This window comes from Odocoileus virginianus, chromosome 27 (assembly GCF_023699985.2).
Source record: "Odocoileus virginianus isolate 20LAN1187 ecotype Illinois chromosome 27, Ovbor_1.2, whole genome shotgun sequence".
Lineage (NCBI taxonomy): Eukaryota > Metazoa > Chordata > Mammalia > Artiodactyla > Cervidae > Odocoileus > Odocoileus virginianus.
The window spans coordinates 19,557,032-19,571,311 of NC_069700.1; the positions used below are offsets into that span (position 1 = coordinate 19,557,032).

Genomic DNA, 14,280 nt, shown 5'->3' on the forward strand with positions numbered 1-14,280 from the left:
TACAGTATACATTAGTATAATTCATAATTTTTAGGTTTCAAGAAATGTAATCCATCAATTCAAAAGTTTGGGATATTTAACACCATTGTCCATGAGATCAGAAATATTTATTCAATTAGATTGAAATCCTCAGAAAAATCAATTCCATAGCTTTTGAGGGGAGGGAGGTGTAATTTGATCTACTACCAAGTGGGGATTTGTGGAGGGGCAGGTATTTTGGGAGTTTGGGTAGGGAGGTTTTTTTTTTTAAGCTTTTATATTTTCCTATTTCTAGGTGGCTATGAAGTGTCCTGGTTTCCTGACAGTTTGTCTAGATAAAACTTTTCTTTAAGACGGGCCTTGCCAAAGACACAAGGTAGCTGTTGAGAGTACAATAACCCATTTACAAAATGTTTAATGGTCATTTGTGTAAGTCGATTTATATAAACAGAAAATAGTTCTATGTTTCCTTTGCCAAGTCATCAAGCGAAACACTAGGACCAACACAATTAGGCCAAGGCTTTGGGGACAATGGCCGTACCGCCTTTGAGTAAGACTTGAGCGCCATCTGGAGGACCCACTTGAAACTACAGCACGGCAACGGAAGAATCTAATGCTTCCAAGCAACCCGGTATAATTGGGGAACTGATGGACAACAGAGGCAGGAAAGAACTGCCTCCATTCCATGGTTTCAGCTCCTACTATTTCAAGCGTCCATCGGAGGATTGAGAGTAGAGTTACTGAGTGAGGTACTTTCAGCCGAGGTGGGAGATGAAACCATAACATCTGAAGAGCAGTAACATTAGCTTCTTAGTAAATGCAGGTCAGGAAGTGTTTGCAAGAGGGAATCAGGCAAATAGTTCCCCAGTTTGTTGCATCTTGCTATCCCCTCTCCTTACCTTGAGTAGAGGGGTACACACAATATCCACTTTATTCCCAAGATATAACTGACTGATAATTAAATTTTTTTAGAGGCATTAACATTTTAATAGATTGAAAGTCTTAGTAAAAAAAAGAAAAAAAGAGACAGAGAGAGAAATAATAGCAGAATTTCCAGTAGATGTCAACTGATGGCTTTGGTAGAGTAAGAAGAACCATCTCCTTTATCAAATACTTAATTATTCCTTTTAAACAAACAAGGTTGCTTCCTTACTGATTCAGTCATTTTAATGAAATTGTTTTAAAAGGAGTGTGTAACTCTTAAGAGTCTGAATGGTGAAAAATGCCTGCATTTCCCGTGTCTGTATTTCTCCTGAGATACTGAATTTCTAATGAGATAGTAGTTTCCTACCTCAATGCTTTTCAAGTATCTCTGGTGAAAAAAGATTTTTTTCCTTTTTAAATTTCCAATCACTTGGTGGACCAATACTTGGGTAAATTAAAATCAAAATGTTATGAATTTTATGTTCATATCTAAAAATTTAGTGTCCCTCTGTTCTTATCACAGACTGTTTCGTGTGCAGACTGGCATTGGTCTGTGGGTGGCATAATCACCCCTCTAGTCTCTCTTTAAAAAATACTTGCATTTGGCCTAAAGATCTCTGCCCACCATGGCCACCATGGTTACATTCAACAGCTTGACTTACACTTTTCTTTCAACTTTTACAAGAAGAGAGTCTCCAAATCCATAATTATGAACATTTCAGATGCTTTCTTGTCTCCATTTTAAACTGACCCTCTACCTGCACTGTGTTGATGCAACTTTCTATTCCTTTGTTTATCAGTTCAAGTTCAGGGTCACTAACTTTATTAGTGGTGAATTTGGCCTGGATGCCAGAAGCTCGTGTAAGACATGTGGGTAGCACAGAAGTTCAGATATTTGAGGATTCCCAGGAGGAATCCACCAGGAGGAAACAACATAGCTGACAAGACATATGCTTTCTTTCTTTTTTTTTTTTGGCCGCCCACAGCACGTGGGATCTTAGTTCCCCAGCCAAGAATTGAACCCACACCCTCTGCAGTGGAAGTGTAGAGTCCTAATCACTGGACCACCATGGGAGTCCTGCTATGCTTTTTTGATATAAAGATTATAGGAAAACTTCAGTTGAACTTTTTTCCCCCAAAAAACACAGGTTGAAAGAGTCTTCTGATGGATAAGCGATTCCAGTATTCTGAATTTCTTTCATCTACCGGTTGAAAGGCAATGAATTCTCTTTTCTTATCCCAATAACTTCAAGCTGAAAATTCCACGTGGCCGTGTATTAAGTGAAGTGTTTGTAAATTTTCATATTTTATAAGGCACAAACCCTACACATCTCTCAAGAGAAAGGGGGAAAAAAAAGATGTGAAGACAGTAACCTAGGAAGAGAGGAGGTTCATCAAACTGGAGTGAAAAGCCACCTCCCTTTTTAGTAAACAGAGACCTTATACTGATAGGAAATAGTCTTTGGGGAGGATTTCAGTGCAGCCCCCTTCCCTGGATCACTGCAGAAGGCAGTCCTCAGGGGGCTGCGAAGCCAGGACACATCAACTGTAAGTACCCACCCCCACCCCCATCCCACAGAAGCTGCTGGGCAGTGATGTCCCAGCAGAACATTCTGCCTACAGGGTGCCCAGTTCACCAGCCTCACCCAAAGGAGCCTTCGGGGACCAGCCTTGCATGAGTACACACACATGCCTGTCCTGGGGCTTGATTTAAGCTGCTCTAAGCTGAGGTACAATGCTTTCCCGAGGACCGTGAACTAGGAGTTACAAGGGTCCTTCATGGGGCAGCATCTATTTAAGAGGCTGGACCTTGAGTTCCTCTTGAAACAATCAGATCCCTAGAACCAATTCACTCTACCAGGGGCTTTTTGAACATGCTGGTCAAAATCTGGAGAAGATTCTCTGAAGAAAGCTCCAGATCTTCTGGCATGTAAAGCAGCCCTAGTAGATGTCAAGTAATCCTGCAGTGCACGGGTGTAAAACAGAAGGGTCCCATGACACCAAACAGTAGCCATGCTTGTTGGCTGGGCCTCCTGATGGCTCTTGGCACTGTATTTTCTAGTACCGTTTCCATTAGTATTGTATGAGAGTAAATATCCTGAATGCCTGCCTGGATCCAAGCATTTCCGGGAAGCATGACTGCTTCATCATCCTCGCTATGCCCATGCAAGGTACAGCTGGGAGTGAACAGCACTCTGGAGAAAACAGCCAGGCAGACGTCATCCTGAGAAAAGCGGGCTAGAGAAGGGACCGGAAGTCAGACGAATCCAGTATCCAATCACCAAAGACCAGCATCGCAAAAGAATGCCCATTTCAATACAGTGTGGTCCAGCCACCTTGTAATTTTTTCAGTCCCAGTAGATTTTCCCTTTAGTCCAGGGCTGGCCCCCGGAGGCCACAGTCAGAACACTACTCAATTTTCAGGCATGAAGATCTTAATTCAGTGTCCGATGAACCTTAGCCAAGGTCCCTTCCCTTCCTGTATCTCGTAAGGCTACAGCCCAGAAGATGAAAGATAAACCTTTCATTCACGACAGTGATAACAAAACTCTTGGAACCTTTGGCTTCCCAACGCCATAGCCATAGCCACCCTTGGAAATATAGTACTCGTTTAAAAGCCCGCTCTTAAAAACACAAAGTCACCTCCTACTGTGGGCTTAAGTTCTCCCCAAATCACGACAGGCCGCCTCCACACCGCGCCCCCCCAGGCAGTCTCAGGAATCTTTCTTGGTCAGTCTGGCCTTGATTTTTTGTCTCAAGAAGGCTGCAGTGCCCGCACTGCAGGCCACCACGAAGAAGAAGGAGAGACAGGCCAAGTAGATGGACAGGGGGCTGTGGCGTGGCAGGTAGATGTCCTGTCGCCCCTTGTAGTCCAGGAGGATGGCCTCCAGCTGGGAGAGCGTGCAGACAGACAGAAAGGTGTGGAAGATCTGGTGCCCGTGGCCCACGATGTCACAGGATCCAGGGAAGTACTTCTCTGGGACCGGGCAGGAGAAGAAGTAGGCACTGACCAGGAAAAAGATGATCTGGAGGGTATGGTACCAGGCCGCTGGGTCCTGGCAGCCAGACAGGTGGCAGAGAACCACGCGATGGACCACGGGGCTGATGTCCAGGATGTAGGCCAGCCCGGAGGGCACCACCTGGCAGATCTTCCTCATGACCGGGTAGGGCCTGCGGTACCGGTACTTAGCGTAGCAGCAGCCGGCGCACGATAACCAGCCACAGAAGGCGGCGGCCGGCAGGAAGAGGAGCCAGAAGTGCTCGTACCAGGCCTGGTCGGAGGTGTAGAAGAAGTGGACCAGGGCGCTGCCGTACTGATAAACGCTCACGCCCACGTAGTCCACGAAGTAGAAGGTGTAGTGCGAGAGCTCCGACTTGGACTGCAGCAGGTGGGCCAGGAGGCTGAAGGTGAGGTATGTGATGGAGGACAGGACGTAGACGAGCAGAGGCAGCGCGTAGGCAGAGGTCCACGGCAGGCCCTCGGCCTCCACGAAGGCCCAGAACCGCAGGAGGACGGCCAGCGCCGCCAGCAGGTGGGTCCAGACGTTGACCACCTCGTTGTGTTTCTGAAAGAGGCTGAAGAAGTAGTAGCGCCACTCGTGGCCGGTGGGGCGGTACCCGGCGCGGATGTAAGGCTCCCGGAAGAGCTGGGGCACGTCGGTCTCGGGCACGGTGCCGGGCATCTTGGGCAGCCCATCCTCCAGGATCTTGGGCAGGCGTCGCAGATGCTGCCCGCTCACGGACAGGGTGCTCAGACGCTCCAGGATGGCGGTCGTCATGGCTGCCCCGGGATGCTACCTACAGGAAACAGTAAAGATGGGCAAAGATGCCGTGAGAGAGGGGCAGGTTTTCTCGTGTAGCTGGGCAGGCGGGGACTGTAGACAGCTTCTTTGAGCCTCATTCTTTTTTCATATGTAGAAAAATAAATAATAGAGTTGGACCAAGGTCCCTTACTGTCTTGACATTCTGACTTTGACATCTCTTCGACCCTCTACAGTGTGAGGCCAAGTCGCATCTTGTAAGAGGGAATGTTAGCAACCTTATTTTTATGACATCTACCAAGTAACTAAGGGTACCTTTAAAGCTTTGCTAGATGATATTTGCTAGATTGCTCAGTGGTAAAGAATCTGCCTGCCAATGCAGGAGACTCAAGAGATGCAGGTTCGATCCCTGGGCTGGAAAGATCCCCTGGAGAAGGAAATAGCAACCCACTCCAGTATTCTTGCCTGGAAAATCCCATGGACAGAGGAGTCTGGTGGACTACAGTCTCTGGGGTCACAAAGAGTTGAACACAACTGAGCACATACCCTTAAACAAGACAATATTAAAATGTAATCAGACAGGCTCTAAAAGTACAAAGTATTTTTATTGAAATACAAAAATGATCAATGTTGATACAATGAATGAGTATCTACATTTCTTGAGCACTAATCTTAAATCATCCACTAATTTCACTGAGAACTTGAAAATCTGAGATAAGCAATAGTAACTTGAAACTCAAGGTCATCCATAGGGTGGTAAAGACCAAGGAATATTCTGGGAAATTTTTACAGTTGAACAAAATTAACACATGGCCTAAATTTAACATGAAATCTAATTGCAAAGATTGTGTGTGTGTGTTTAAATTATGCTCTGGAAAGCAAGTAGTTTTGGACTCACCTTTCCTGAGTACCCAAATCTGTATGTGATAAATTTGAGCCTTCAAAAATATTTAACTTGCACTTGGAATTTTTAGGTGATACATGAACCAGATAAGCATGGTGATTATTTCATAAAAGAGGTGCAAAATTTCAGATGAAGTTACTGAATAAAGCAATGGATTTTCAATCTACCTATAGACACCTTCATATTCCTCAAACTCTTTTCTTCAGAAAAGTTTAAAACCTGATTGATTCAAATGGCCTCCTTTTCTTCAGAGTCCTTTAGCAAAGGATACAGCCAGTGTTTCTCAGGGCACTGCAGATTTTAGCCAAGCAAATGTAATTTTCCTACACACACTTCTTAATCAATATTAAAAGGGCAAAAAATACCTCACTGGGTCAAAAATGTAGGGCATGAAAATTAATAAAATGTAAAAACACAAAGTCTAGGGAGACCTGGAGTCAAGCGTTTGGGTGGCTGCTCCCTGGGTGACCTTGGGCCAGTCACAGACCTCGCTAAGCTTCAGTCTCTCCATCTGTAAAATGGGATGATCATTGTCCATATTGGGTGGGATGTTTTGATGGTTAAATTAGAGACTTTAGATAAAGTGAGGAGCACTCTGCCTGGCCCAGTTGGGTGCTCGAGTGTCAAATCCTGCTGCTATGCTATGACTGGGAGCTGGGCTCTATGCTGGGGTATGGAGACTGATTAGATCTGCTCCCTGCCTTAGAGGAGGTCAGATTTACAGGACAGACAGACACACAGGTAAATCATGACAGAAACCTGGGATGAGTGCTCCATGAGAGGCGAGGGCAGTTCACTGTTTCTTGTGTTTTAACAATTGATAACATATATTTATTTAAGGACAAAACAGGGGCCACCTATAAGTGATACCTGAATAGAACAGAGAACACACATCCAAACAATTTGAATAAGAGAGATATATTTGTTGCCCACAGACCACAAGGTCTCTGTAAACAACAAAAACAGAAGGTGGAAGGGGTGGGTAAACGGGCTTTTCCAAGCGACCCCTGAAGTAACTTTTAAGGAAAAGTTAGAATTTCCAAGAGACAATGGGTAAGTGGGTTTGGGTTGGGATGTGGGGGTAGAAGATGTCCAGGCAGAGAGCAAGGTCGAACCCAGGCTCCCAAGGAGGTGGCACTTGTGTGGCTGGAAGGACGACGCTGGCTCCAGAGATCTGAGCTCCAACCTGCAGTCCCGTCAACATGCCTGCAACGCCAGCCTGGGCTTTGTCATCTGGGCTAATGACACAGGACTTTATGATGTAATGCCTGTAAAGCATTTAACACCGGGCTTGGTCCCAAATCCTCAACTGGCAAAATGTTGCCATTATTATGACATGGGTGGTGGTTGGTGCGAGAGGCAGGGGGCATTGATGAGCAGAGGGCCCAACGCCCGCTCTGTACTGGATCCTGAGACATCTGTTTAGCCAGCACCCACCATGGATCCCCCACCAGGATCTGGCTGTGAACTGTGCCCATAGAGGAATTAAAGACACCAAGAGAAACTAACTAAGCATTACAGAGTCAGTCAGAAAGACAGGAAGAGGGGAAGCAGGAAAAAACAAAAAGGTATCATTTGAATACCTTAACTCATTTAAAAACAAGAAAACAGAGAGAGGAAAAGCTAAGCAGTGCTTCCGCTATCAGCCAGCAGAGGGATCCAAGAGCCCGGAGTTTTAAGTTCGGCACAGCCTCGCCTCCAACTGACCTCCGTGGCGGTTGATGACAGAGCCCAGTAGGGGAGGTGGGGAACGGGTGGGGTGCCCTGGCCCTGGGGTCGGTGGATCCACTGCAGGGCTCAGCCTGGGACAGGGGACGGCACTGAAGCTAAGATCTGCGTTGGCTGAGAAGCTCTGATGGGGAAGCAGGGCTCGCGGGGGCCCTGGGGCGCTAAAGGGCTCTGTTCTTTACACACAGGTTTCTACCATGTCTGGGGAAGCACGGAGGGAGATCAGATGAAAGTTATCGGTCTGGTTTTACTGTTGAAAAAAAAAAGGAGATGAGTCACAGGGGGTATGAGCTGTGGGAGAAGGAATCCCGAAGAAGCTCCTTGCTACGCCCCACCCGCACTGCCCACTGAGTGCTGTGTGCTGAGTCGCTCAGTCGTGTCTGACTCTTTGCAACCCCATGGACTGTAGCCTGCCAGGCTCCTCTGTCCATGGGCATTCTTCGGGCAAGAATACTAGAGTGGGTTGCCAGTGTCCGGTTGCCGGGGTATCTTCCCAACCCAGGAATCGAACCCACATCTGCTGCATCTCCTGTATTGCAGGTAGATTCTTTACCTGCTGAGCCATCAGGAAAACACCTACTACCCCCTTAGACAGGCTTAACTTCACCAAGACAGAGTGGCCACCGCTTCCAGAAACAGGCATCAAAGGGCCAGCTGTAGGGACTTCCCTGGTGGTCCAGTGGCTTGGGCTCTCCACTCCCAGGGCCTGGATTCAATCCCTGGTTGGGGAATGAGATCTCACATGCCACAACTAAGACCCAGTGCAGCCAAATAAATGAAAATTTTGTAAAAGGGGGGCCAGCTGTAAAGTCTGAGAGCATGCTTTGGAGGAAACCACATCTTGCCATCATGACGTTGGTGCAGGCACACACACACCCCCAGCTTTCCCTAAGGCCCCTCCTGACTCCCCACCTCCACCCCCAAGGTGCCCTGGCTCCCACCCACCCTGGTCTCACCTCCCCATCACACTTCTCTCCCAGGCCCTGACCCCTGGTGATGCACTCACTTCCCCACCAACAGCCAGTCCCTTTAAGGGCAGGGTCTTGGTGGTGTGCAAGTTCCCAGGCTAAAACGGTTTGCAGCGTATAAAATAATCATACACTTAATCATGATTTACTGAACAAACAGTTCTTTAGGCCCAGACATACAGCACCAATTTCATTCTGTTCTGCTAGGTTAAAGGAAAAAAAAAAAATAATGGTTTGTAAGTTGGGAAGTCTGGCTGTTAATATTTGCTCTACACAATGAGCTATGTGGCCATGCCCAAGACGTTTAACTACTCAAGGTCAATCTCCTCATAAATAAGAGTGGGTGGGAGATGTTTTCCCTGTCTCTCTATGTCTTAGAAAAAAGAGTCAGTAAGGAAAAACGAGCAGTAGCTGAACGGCACTTTGAAAAGGCAAACCATGCACGTTAAAGTATCAGCAAGATTTGAGCTAAAGAACACATAGACAGGTTACAGTTAGTAACATACATATTTTGTACTTTATGATTGATTTTAATGCAATCTTTGACAATGGAAATGGAATTTAATAATTTTGGATACATTTCTGGATTCTTCATTATACTTCCCCCAACTGCTTTATATAGAGTTTAACAAGATATAGGTTGTAATGGGAATGGAATCAAAAGTTCTGTTTCTTGAGTACAATATCTGCACCATGAATTCAGTTCAAATTTATAAGAAAGTACTGTAAAATATTACATCATACTCTGGACTATTTAGGAGTCCAATCTTAAAGTTTATCTCAGGTACTCCTTTAGAACTATTAATAAAGCTAATGGTTTTACAGCTAGAGTATGCCATCTACAAAAATTAAAAGCTGCACATTTGATTATGGACATAGTTTGGCACTGATGATATTTTATCTGGAGGCCAAATAGAGGACTCTAAGGCAATGATGTTCCCTGACTAATTATAAGGGCTCTAGGGGAACTGACTACAGACTTGGAATAGCCAATTCCCTGGAGAAGCCTGGATGAGGAATTAGCAACTCCAGCCCTACCATTCATATAGGATTTTGGCCACATCATTCAAATTCTCTATACTTGTGTCTTTGTCCATAAAAATGAAGGTACAGTCTCTACATGTTCTAATGCTATGAAATTCTATCATTCATCTGGGCTATGTTTTGCGATGTGCTGAAGGTCCAGCAGTGAGCTGAAGTCACCAACCAACAGACCCAGTGACATCACCTCGTGCCACTGTGGGGGGGGGGGGGGGAGGCTCACACAGATGGCAGGAAGGTGGCCTGCTGGTTGTTGGACAGAGAACAAAAGAGCAGCAATTTCCATCAAAGAGGGAAGAAGAAATGCTCCCAGAATCCATAGATACCCAGCCTCACACAATGCTACAAAACCATAAATGCCTGAGGAAGAACAGTGGCCAAAATGCCAGCTTGATGTCCATTTATTAGGCAGGGAACCCCGCTGTGAGCAGGCTTTGGTCTGACCAGAGACTGAAGTGGACTTGCAACAGCCTCAGAAAACCCCAGGACCTCCACAGTCATCCATCAAGTAAGAGGCCGCTGGGCGCACACTGAACTTGGCAGCCGCATCTGCCAAGGATCAGACCACTGTTTATAAAGTCATATTTTAAAAGGCGGCAGTACCAGCAGAATTCTATTATTAGCAGAGACAATTTTAACATGGGTTCAGATTTACCAGCTGTTAATGCATATCCACTCCATATTTAAGAAAACCTGAAAAAAAAAAAAATAGGGGCTTCCCTGGTAGCTCCTTGGTAAAGAATCTGCCTGCCAAGCAGGAGATGCGGGTTTGATCCCTGGGTTAAGAAGATCCCCTGGAGGAGGGAATGGCAACCCACTCCAGTATTCTTGCCTGGGAAATCCCATGAACAGAGGAGCCTGGCAGGCCATAGTCCATGGAGTTGCAGAGTCAGACATGACTTAATAACCAAACCACCACCACCGCCACCAGCAAACAAATAGCATTTCAGGATCCAAAACTGGGAGCTCTGATTTAATGATGATAAATCTATACAATGGAATACTACACACCCATTAAGATAATTATGTAGATATATTGCACTTATTGCTACAGAGAGATGCATGTGACATAAATGTGTGCTCCATTGTTTCTGTTTTGGCACTTAGAATAGCATCTAGTAGATGCTCAACAAAGACTTGAATAAATACATGAATGAGAGACATTATTACAAAGAAGCAAATTAGAAGTATGCATCCCATTTTTGTAAAGATATACCTATGGCACAGAGAAAGAATGATATATAATCAGAACATCAATACAGATATTGCGAAGTGATGGATGAGTCAATACTATTGTATATTTGACAATGAGTATTTACTACTTTTATAACTGGAAAAATGGAGTTATTGTTATTTTACAAATAGGAATATTTGACACAAATCTACAAAAACTGGTAAAATGATTAATCAGCGTATTTAATTAGTATATCCTTCTCCCCACCTGCCAAAACAGTCCAGCAATATAAAGGAATATATACTTACTTGTATTATCCTGTGGATTTCAAGCTCAGCTAGTTAGTATATCAATGATAATGACCTTCCTGTCAGAAGTGTCAACTGGAGAAAAAATACACAACCTAAAAGTTGCGAATTATGTTTTATTAGCAGAACTTACTGAGGAGTCAATCTCTTAGACACTCTGAGGATCCGCTCCAAAGATATAAGGAAGGGGCCTGGATATATTAAGAGATTTCTTTGGGGAAAAAATGTAGTGGAACATCAAAAGATCAACTGCTTATTTAAAAAACAAAAATAAATCAATAAAAATAAAAACCAGACATCTCAAGTTAATGATGTTAATGCTTTTCGTATTAGCTCCTTGGTAAAGGAGCTTGGGAAATTGCAAGAGTCTGGGTTTATTGAAATTATTCCTTAGATATATATTTTAAACTATCTAGGATCAGTATTCAGTTTTTCTCCACCCTGAATTCACCCCCAGGACTCACCTTAGGGGTAGCTGCAGTGGATGAGGGTTTGATGGTGGAAAACATTCTGTTTGTGGAATGCCAGGCAACATTTTTGCTGCAGGAGTAAGCAGGAATAGCTATACTTGCCACAATGTAAGCTAAGGGTCATGGGGGTGGGGGAGTAAAGGGGTTAAAGGAGAAAAATTGTGCAACATCTGCTGGTAAGGCTGCAATCATGTTCTCTGAGCTTAGGAAAGCCAGTACAGTATAGATTATATTGTATATATAATACTGTCAAAAGACTTTTCTTGCAGCACACAAACCCAAAGCGTCTTAATAGTCGAGTCCATCTCTGACCTTGTAGGCCCTGGCACGGCTGAATCCTGCCTATAAAAAAGGCGAGGAACACCTGTTTGCCAGGAACACATGTCACCTGGGCTCAGTAATCCCCACCTCTGAATCTCTCCCTTTGTGGCTCTCCCTAATATGGATAGGAGAAAGAAAGTGTTAGTCACTCTGTTGTGTCCGACTCTCTGTGACCCCATGAACTGGAGTCTGCCAGGCTCTTTTGTCCATGGGATTTCCCAGACAGCATCACTGGAGTGGGTTGCCATTCCTTTCTCCAGGGGATCTTCCCGACCCAGGGATCAAACCTGTGTCTCCTGCGTTGGCAGGTGCATTCTTTACAGCTGAGCCACCAGGAGAACCCTCTTCTCTCTTGAGCAGGTACTGTTTTCAAAACGCCTCATTACAAACCCAGCATGCACCTTCCACATGCAATAAGTAGCATCTGTGTTTCATTCTAGTGGTAGAATGCGGAGGAGCTGGGAACAGTTTAGAATGCATTGGGCAGTCCAAGGTAAATAGCCAGCTTGGCTGGGTGTGACGATCCTTTTCCTTCAGAGACTGCTTGTTTGGGTAAAGGTGAGCTCTACTGTCTGAAACACCTGTTAATTAAAGCCTAGGGACAGGGAGCCTCTTAGGACTTTCCACAAGAGTGGAACCACTGGCTTCATTTGGCATGGTCTGGCTTCAGTTATGCAATCTCTTGCCTGCAGGAAGCTTCATTACCCAGGTTCCGCAAACCTGCTGGGACCTGGGCCAGCCCAGGTGAACCCCAAAGAGAGCCACAGATTGTCACTGGCAGGAAATCAATCCTGGAAATGTACTTTCCACAGCAGAAGAATCTGATAACAAAGGAAGGCTGGGTTGGCGCAATGAGTTAGATGTTTCCTAGCAATTCAAAGTTAACTCTTTTGCAACTAATGCCATACACTCTACCGGTGGTTCCAAGATGGGTTTTTCAATTTTCTAGCACATCATTTCATTCACAGTTTTCTCTATAGACATCCTCAAGCATGCCTTCCTGATCAGTTGCTCAGTCATGTCCAACTCTTCGTGACCCCATGGACTGTGGCCTGCCAGGCTCCATTGTCCATGGGATTAACCCAGCAATACTGGAGTGGGTTGCCATTTCCTCCTCCAGGGGATCTTCCCAACCCAGGGATCAAACCCCCGTCTCTTGTATCTCCTGCATTGGCAGGCGGATTCTTTACCACTGAGCCACCTGGGAAGCCCAGAAATCCTCAAGGGCTTAGTAAAATTCTACACTGGCCATGGAGTTTTCTCCAGGCCATCTTGATTTCTTTCCTCCCAGAACCCTTGCCTACTCACCTATCTTATATGTTTTGATTAGCAGGACGTCTGGATTTACATGCTACTTGCCTGCTCTGTGTGCAGACGGTCAGTTACTGGGTTGCAAGTTCTTTGAGACAGAAACACGGGCTTACCCATCCTTTATTCCTCTTCTCAGCAATTATCAGAGGAAAGGAGGCCCAGAATGCGTCAATGGATGTTTGTTCAAAACCAGAGTGAAAGACGACTCTCCTTTGGCCCTCTTTGCTTCTAAAGGTAAAACCGGTGAGATTTTGGATAAGGAACACATAAGGGATTTTTTCAACAGGAAACATTTGACTTAGATGTTGTTTATCTGGGTGTAGTTCATCCACTTAGGAGGTGTCCACAACAATATTTAAATTGTTCACCGGGTTTCCAATCATCGGATGACTTTTGGTCCATTTCCTCCTATCATTGGTACTTTTGTGCCCAAGAATGCCTAAACAAAGATGCTGGGAAGAGAGGCCAGGTAGAAGAAAAATAAAGTCAAAGAACACTGGAGCAGGAGTTAGGAGACCTAGTTTTTTATTCTCATTGCATAGAAAAGCAGAACAGACTGTCCCGGTTCCCTGAACAAGACACACACTTATACTGCCAAGCCTCCATCTATGCCTGGCAAACCCTGCTTCTCTCTTAAGTCCAGGCTCAGAGAGAACGTTCTCTGGGAAGTTCAGCAACAGCCTCAAGCAGAATTAATTACCCCCTGTTATATCCCCTTAAGTCTTATGTTGTAACTGGTTGTACTTGCGTCTTCTTTATATTAAACTGTGAAATTCAATGAGTTGCACAAGGAAGTCATTTAAAACATTTTTTTTTGTTTGTGTTACTTCATCATGAGAATAACTGAGGTATAGAGAATTTATGCCTCAGCCCTTCCCTGCTGAGACATAGAGAATTGAAGTGACTTACTCAAAGCTCTGAACCGAATCTGCCCTGATGTATGGGCACTGCTTTCTGTGTTCCACCCATCAAACAGTGGAAGAGGAAGAGCTGGATAAGTCTTGGGAGCCTGTCTGCCTGTAAGCTGATGGCAACCTAGGAAAAAGTCCTGTGTCTGGCCAGGACATCTGCCTGGGTGGTCCAGAGTCCCCTCCCAGGCATCCCAGGAGGCTCTCCTAAGGGAACCTCTTTCCTCTATGGACTTTTCCACAGTTGAAGTAGAAACTCATGATCAGCAGCTGATCTGGTTAAAAACTCTTAGTCATTCCACAGATGAGTTCCATTGGAAAAGGTGATGGGTTCAGATCAACAGCTGTGAACAGGGCCCCACTCTGGTCTTCATCGCCATCATTTTACAACCACCTGCCTGCCTTTTCGGCAGTTTCTACAAGGTGGTGGCGGTTTCTCACTCAGGGTTACTTGAACTCCAGGGTCTCAGATGTGACGCACCT

The 14,280-nt window shown here is 45.3% G+C and overlaps 1 protein-coding gene across 1 annotated transcript in view; it reads right to left on the minus strand.

Moving 5' to 3' along the window:
• PAQR8 (progestin and adipoQ receptor family member 8) overlaps positions 1 to 14,280 on the minus strand; it is a 39,699-nt gene continuing 25,419 nt past the window's right edge. The window contains exon 2 of the mRNA XM_070456315.1: positions 1 to 4,701. Within this exon, the coding sequence (XP_070312416.1) occupies positions 3,618 to 4,682 (1,065 nt within the window). The 5' untranslated portion in view covers positions 4,683 to 4,701 and the 3' untranslated portion in view covers positions 1 to 3,617. The remainder of the gene's footprint in view (positions 4,702 to 14,280) is intronic.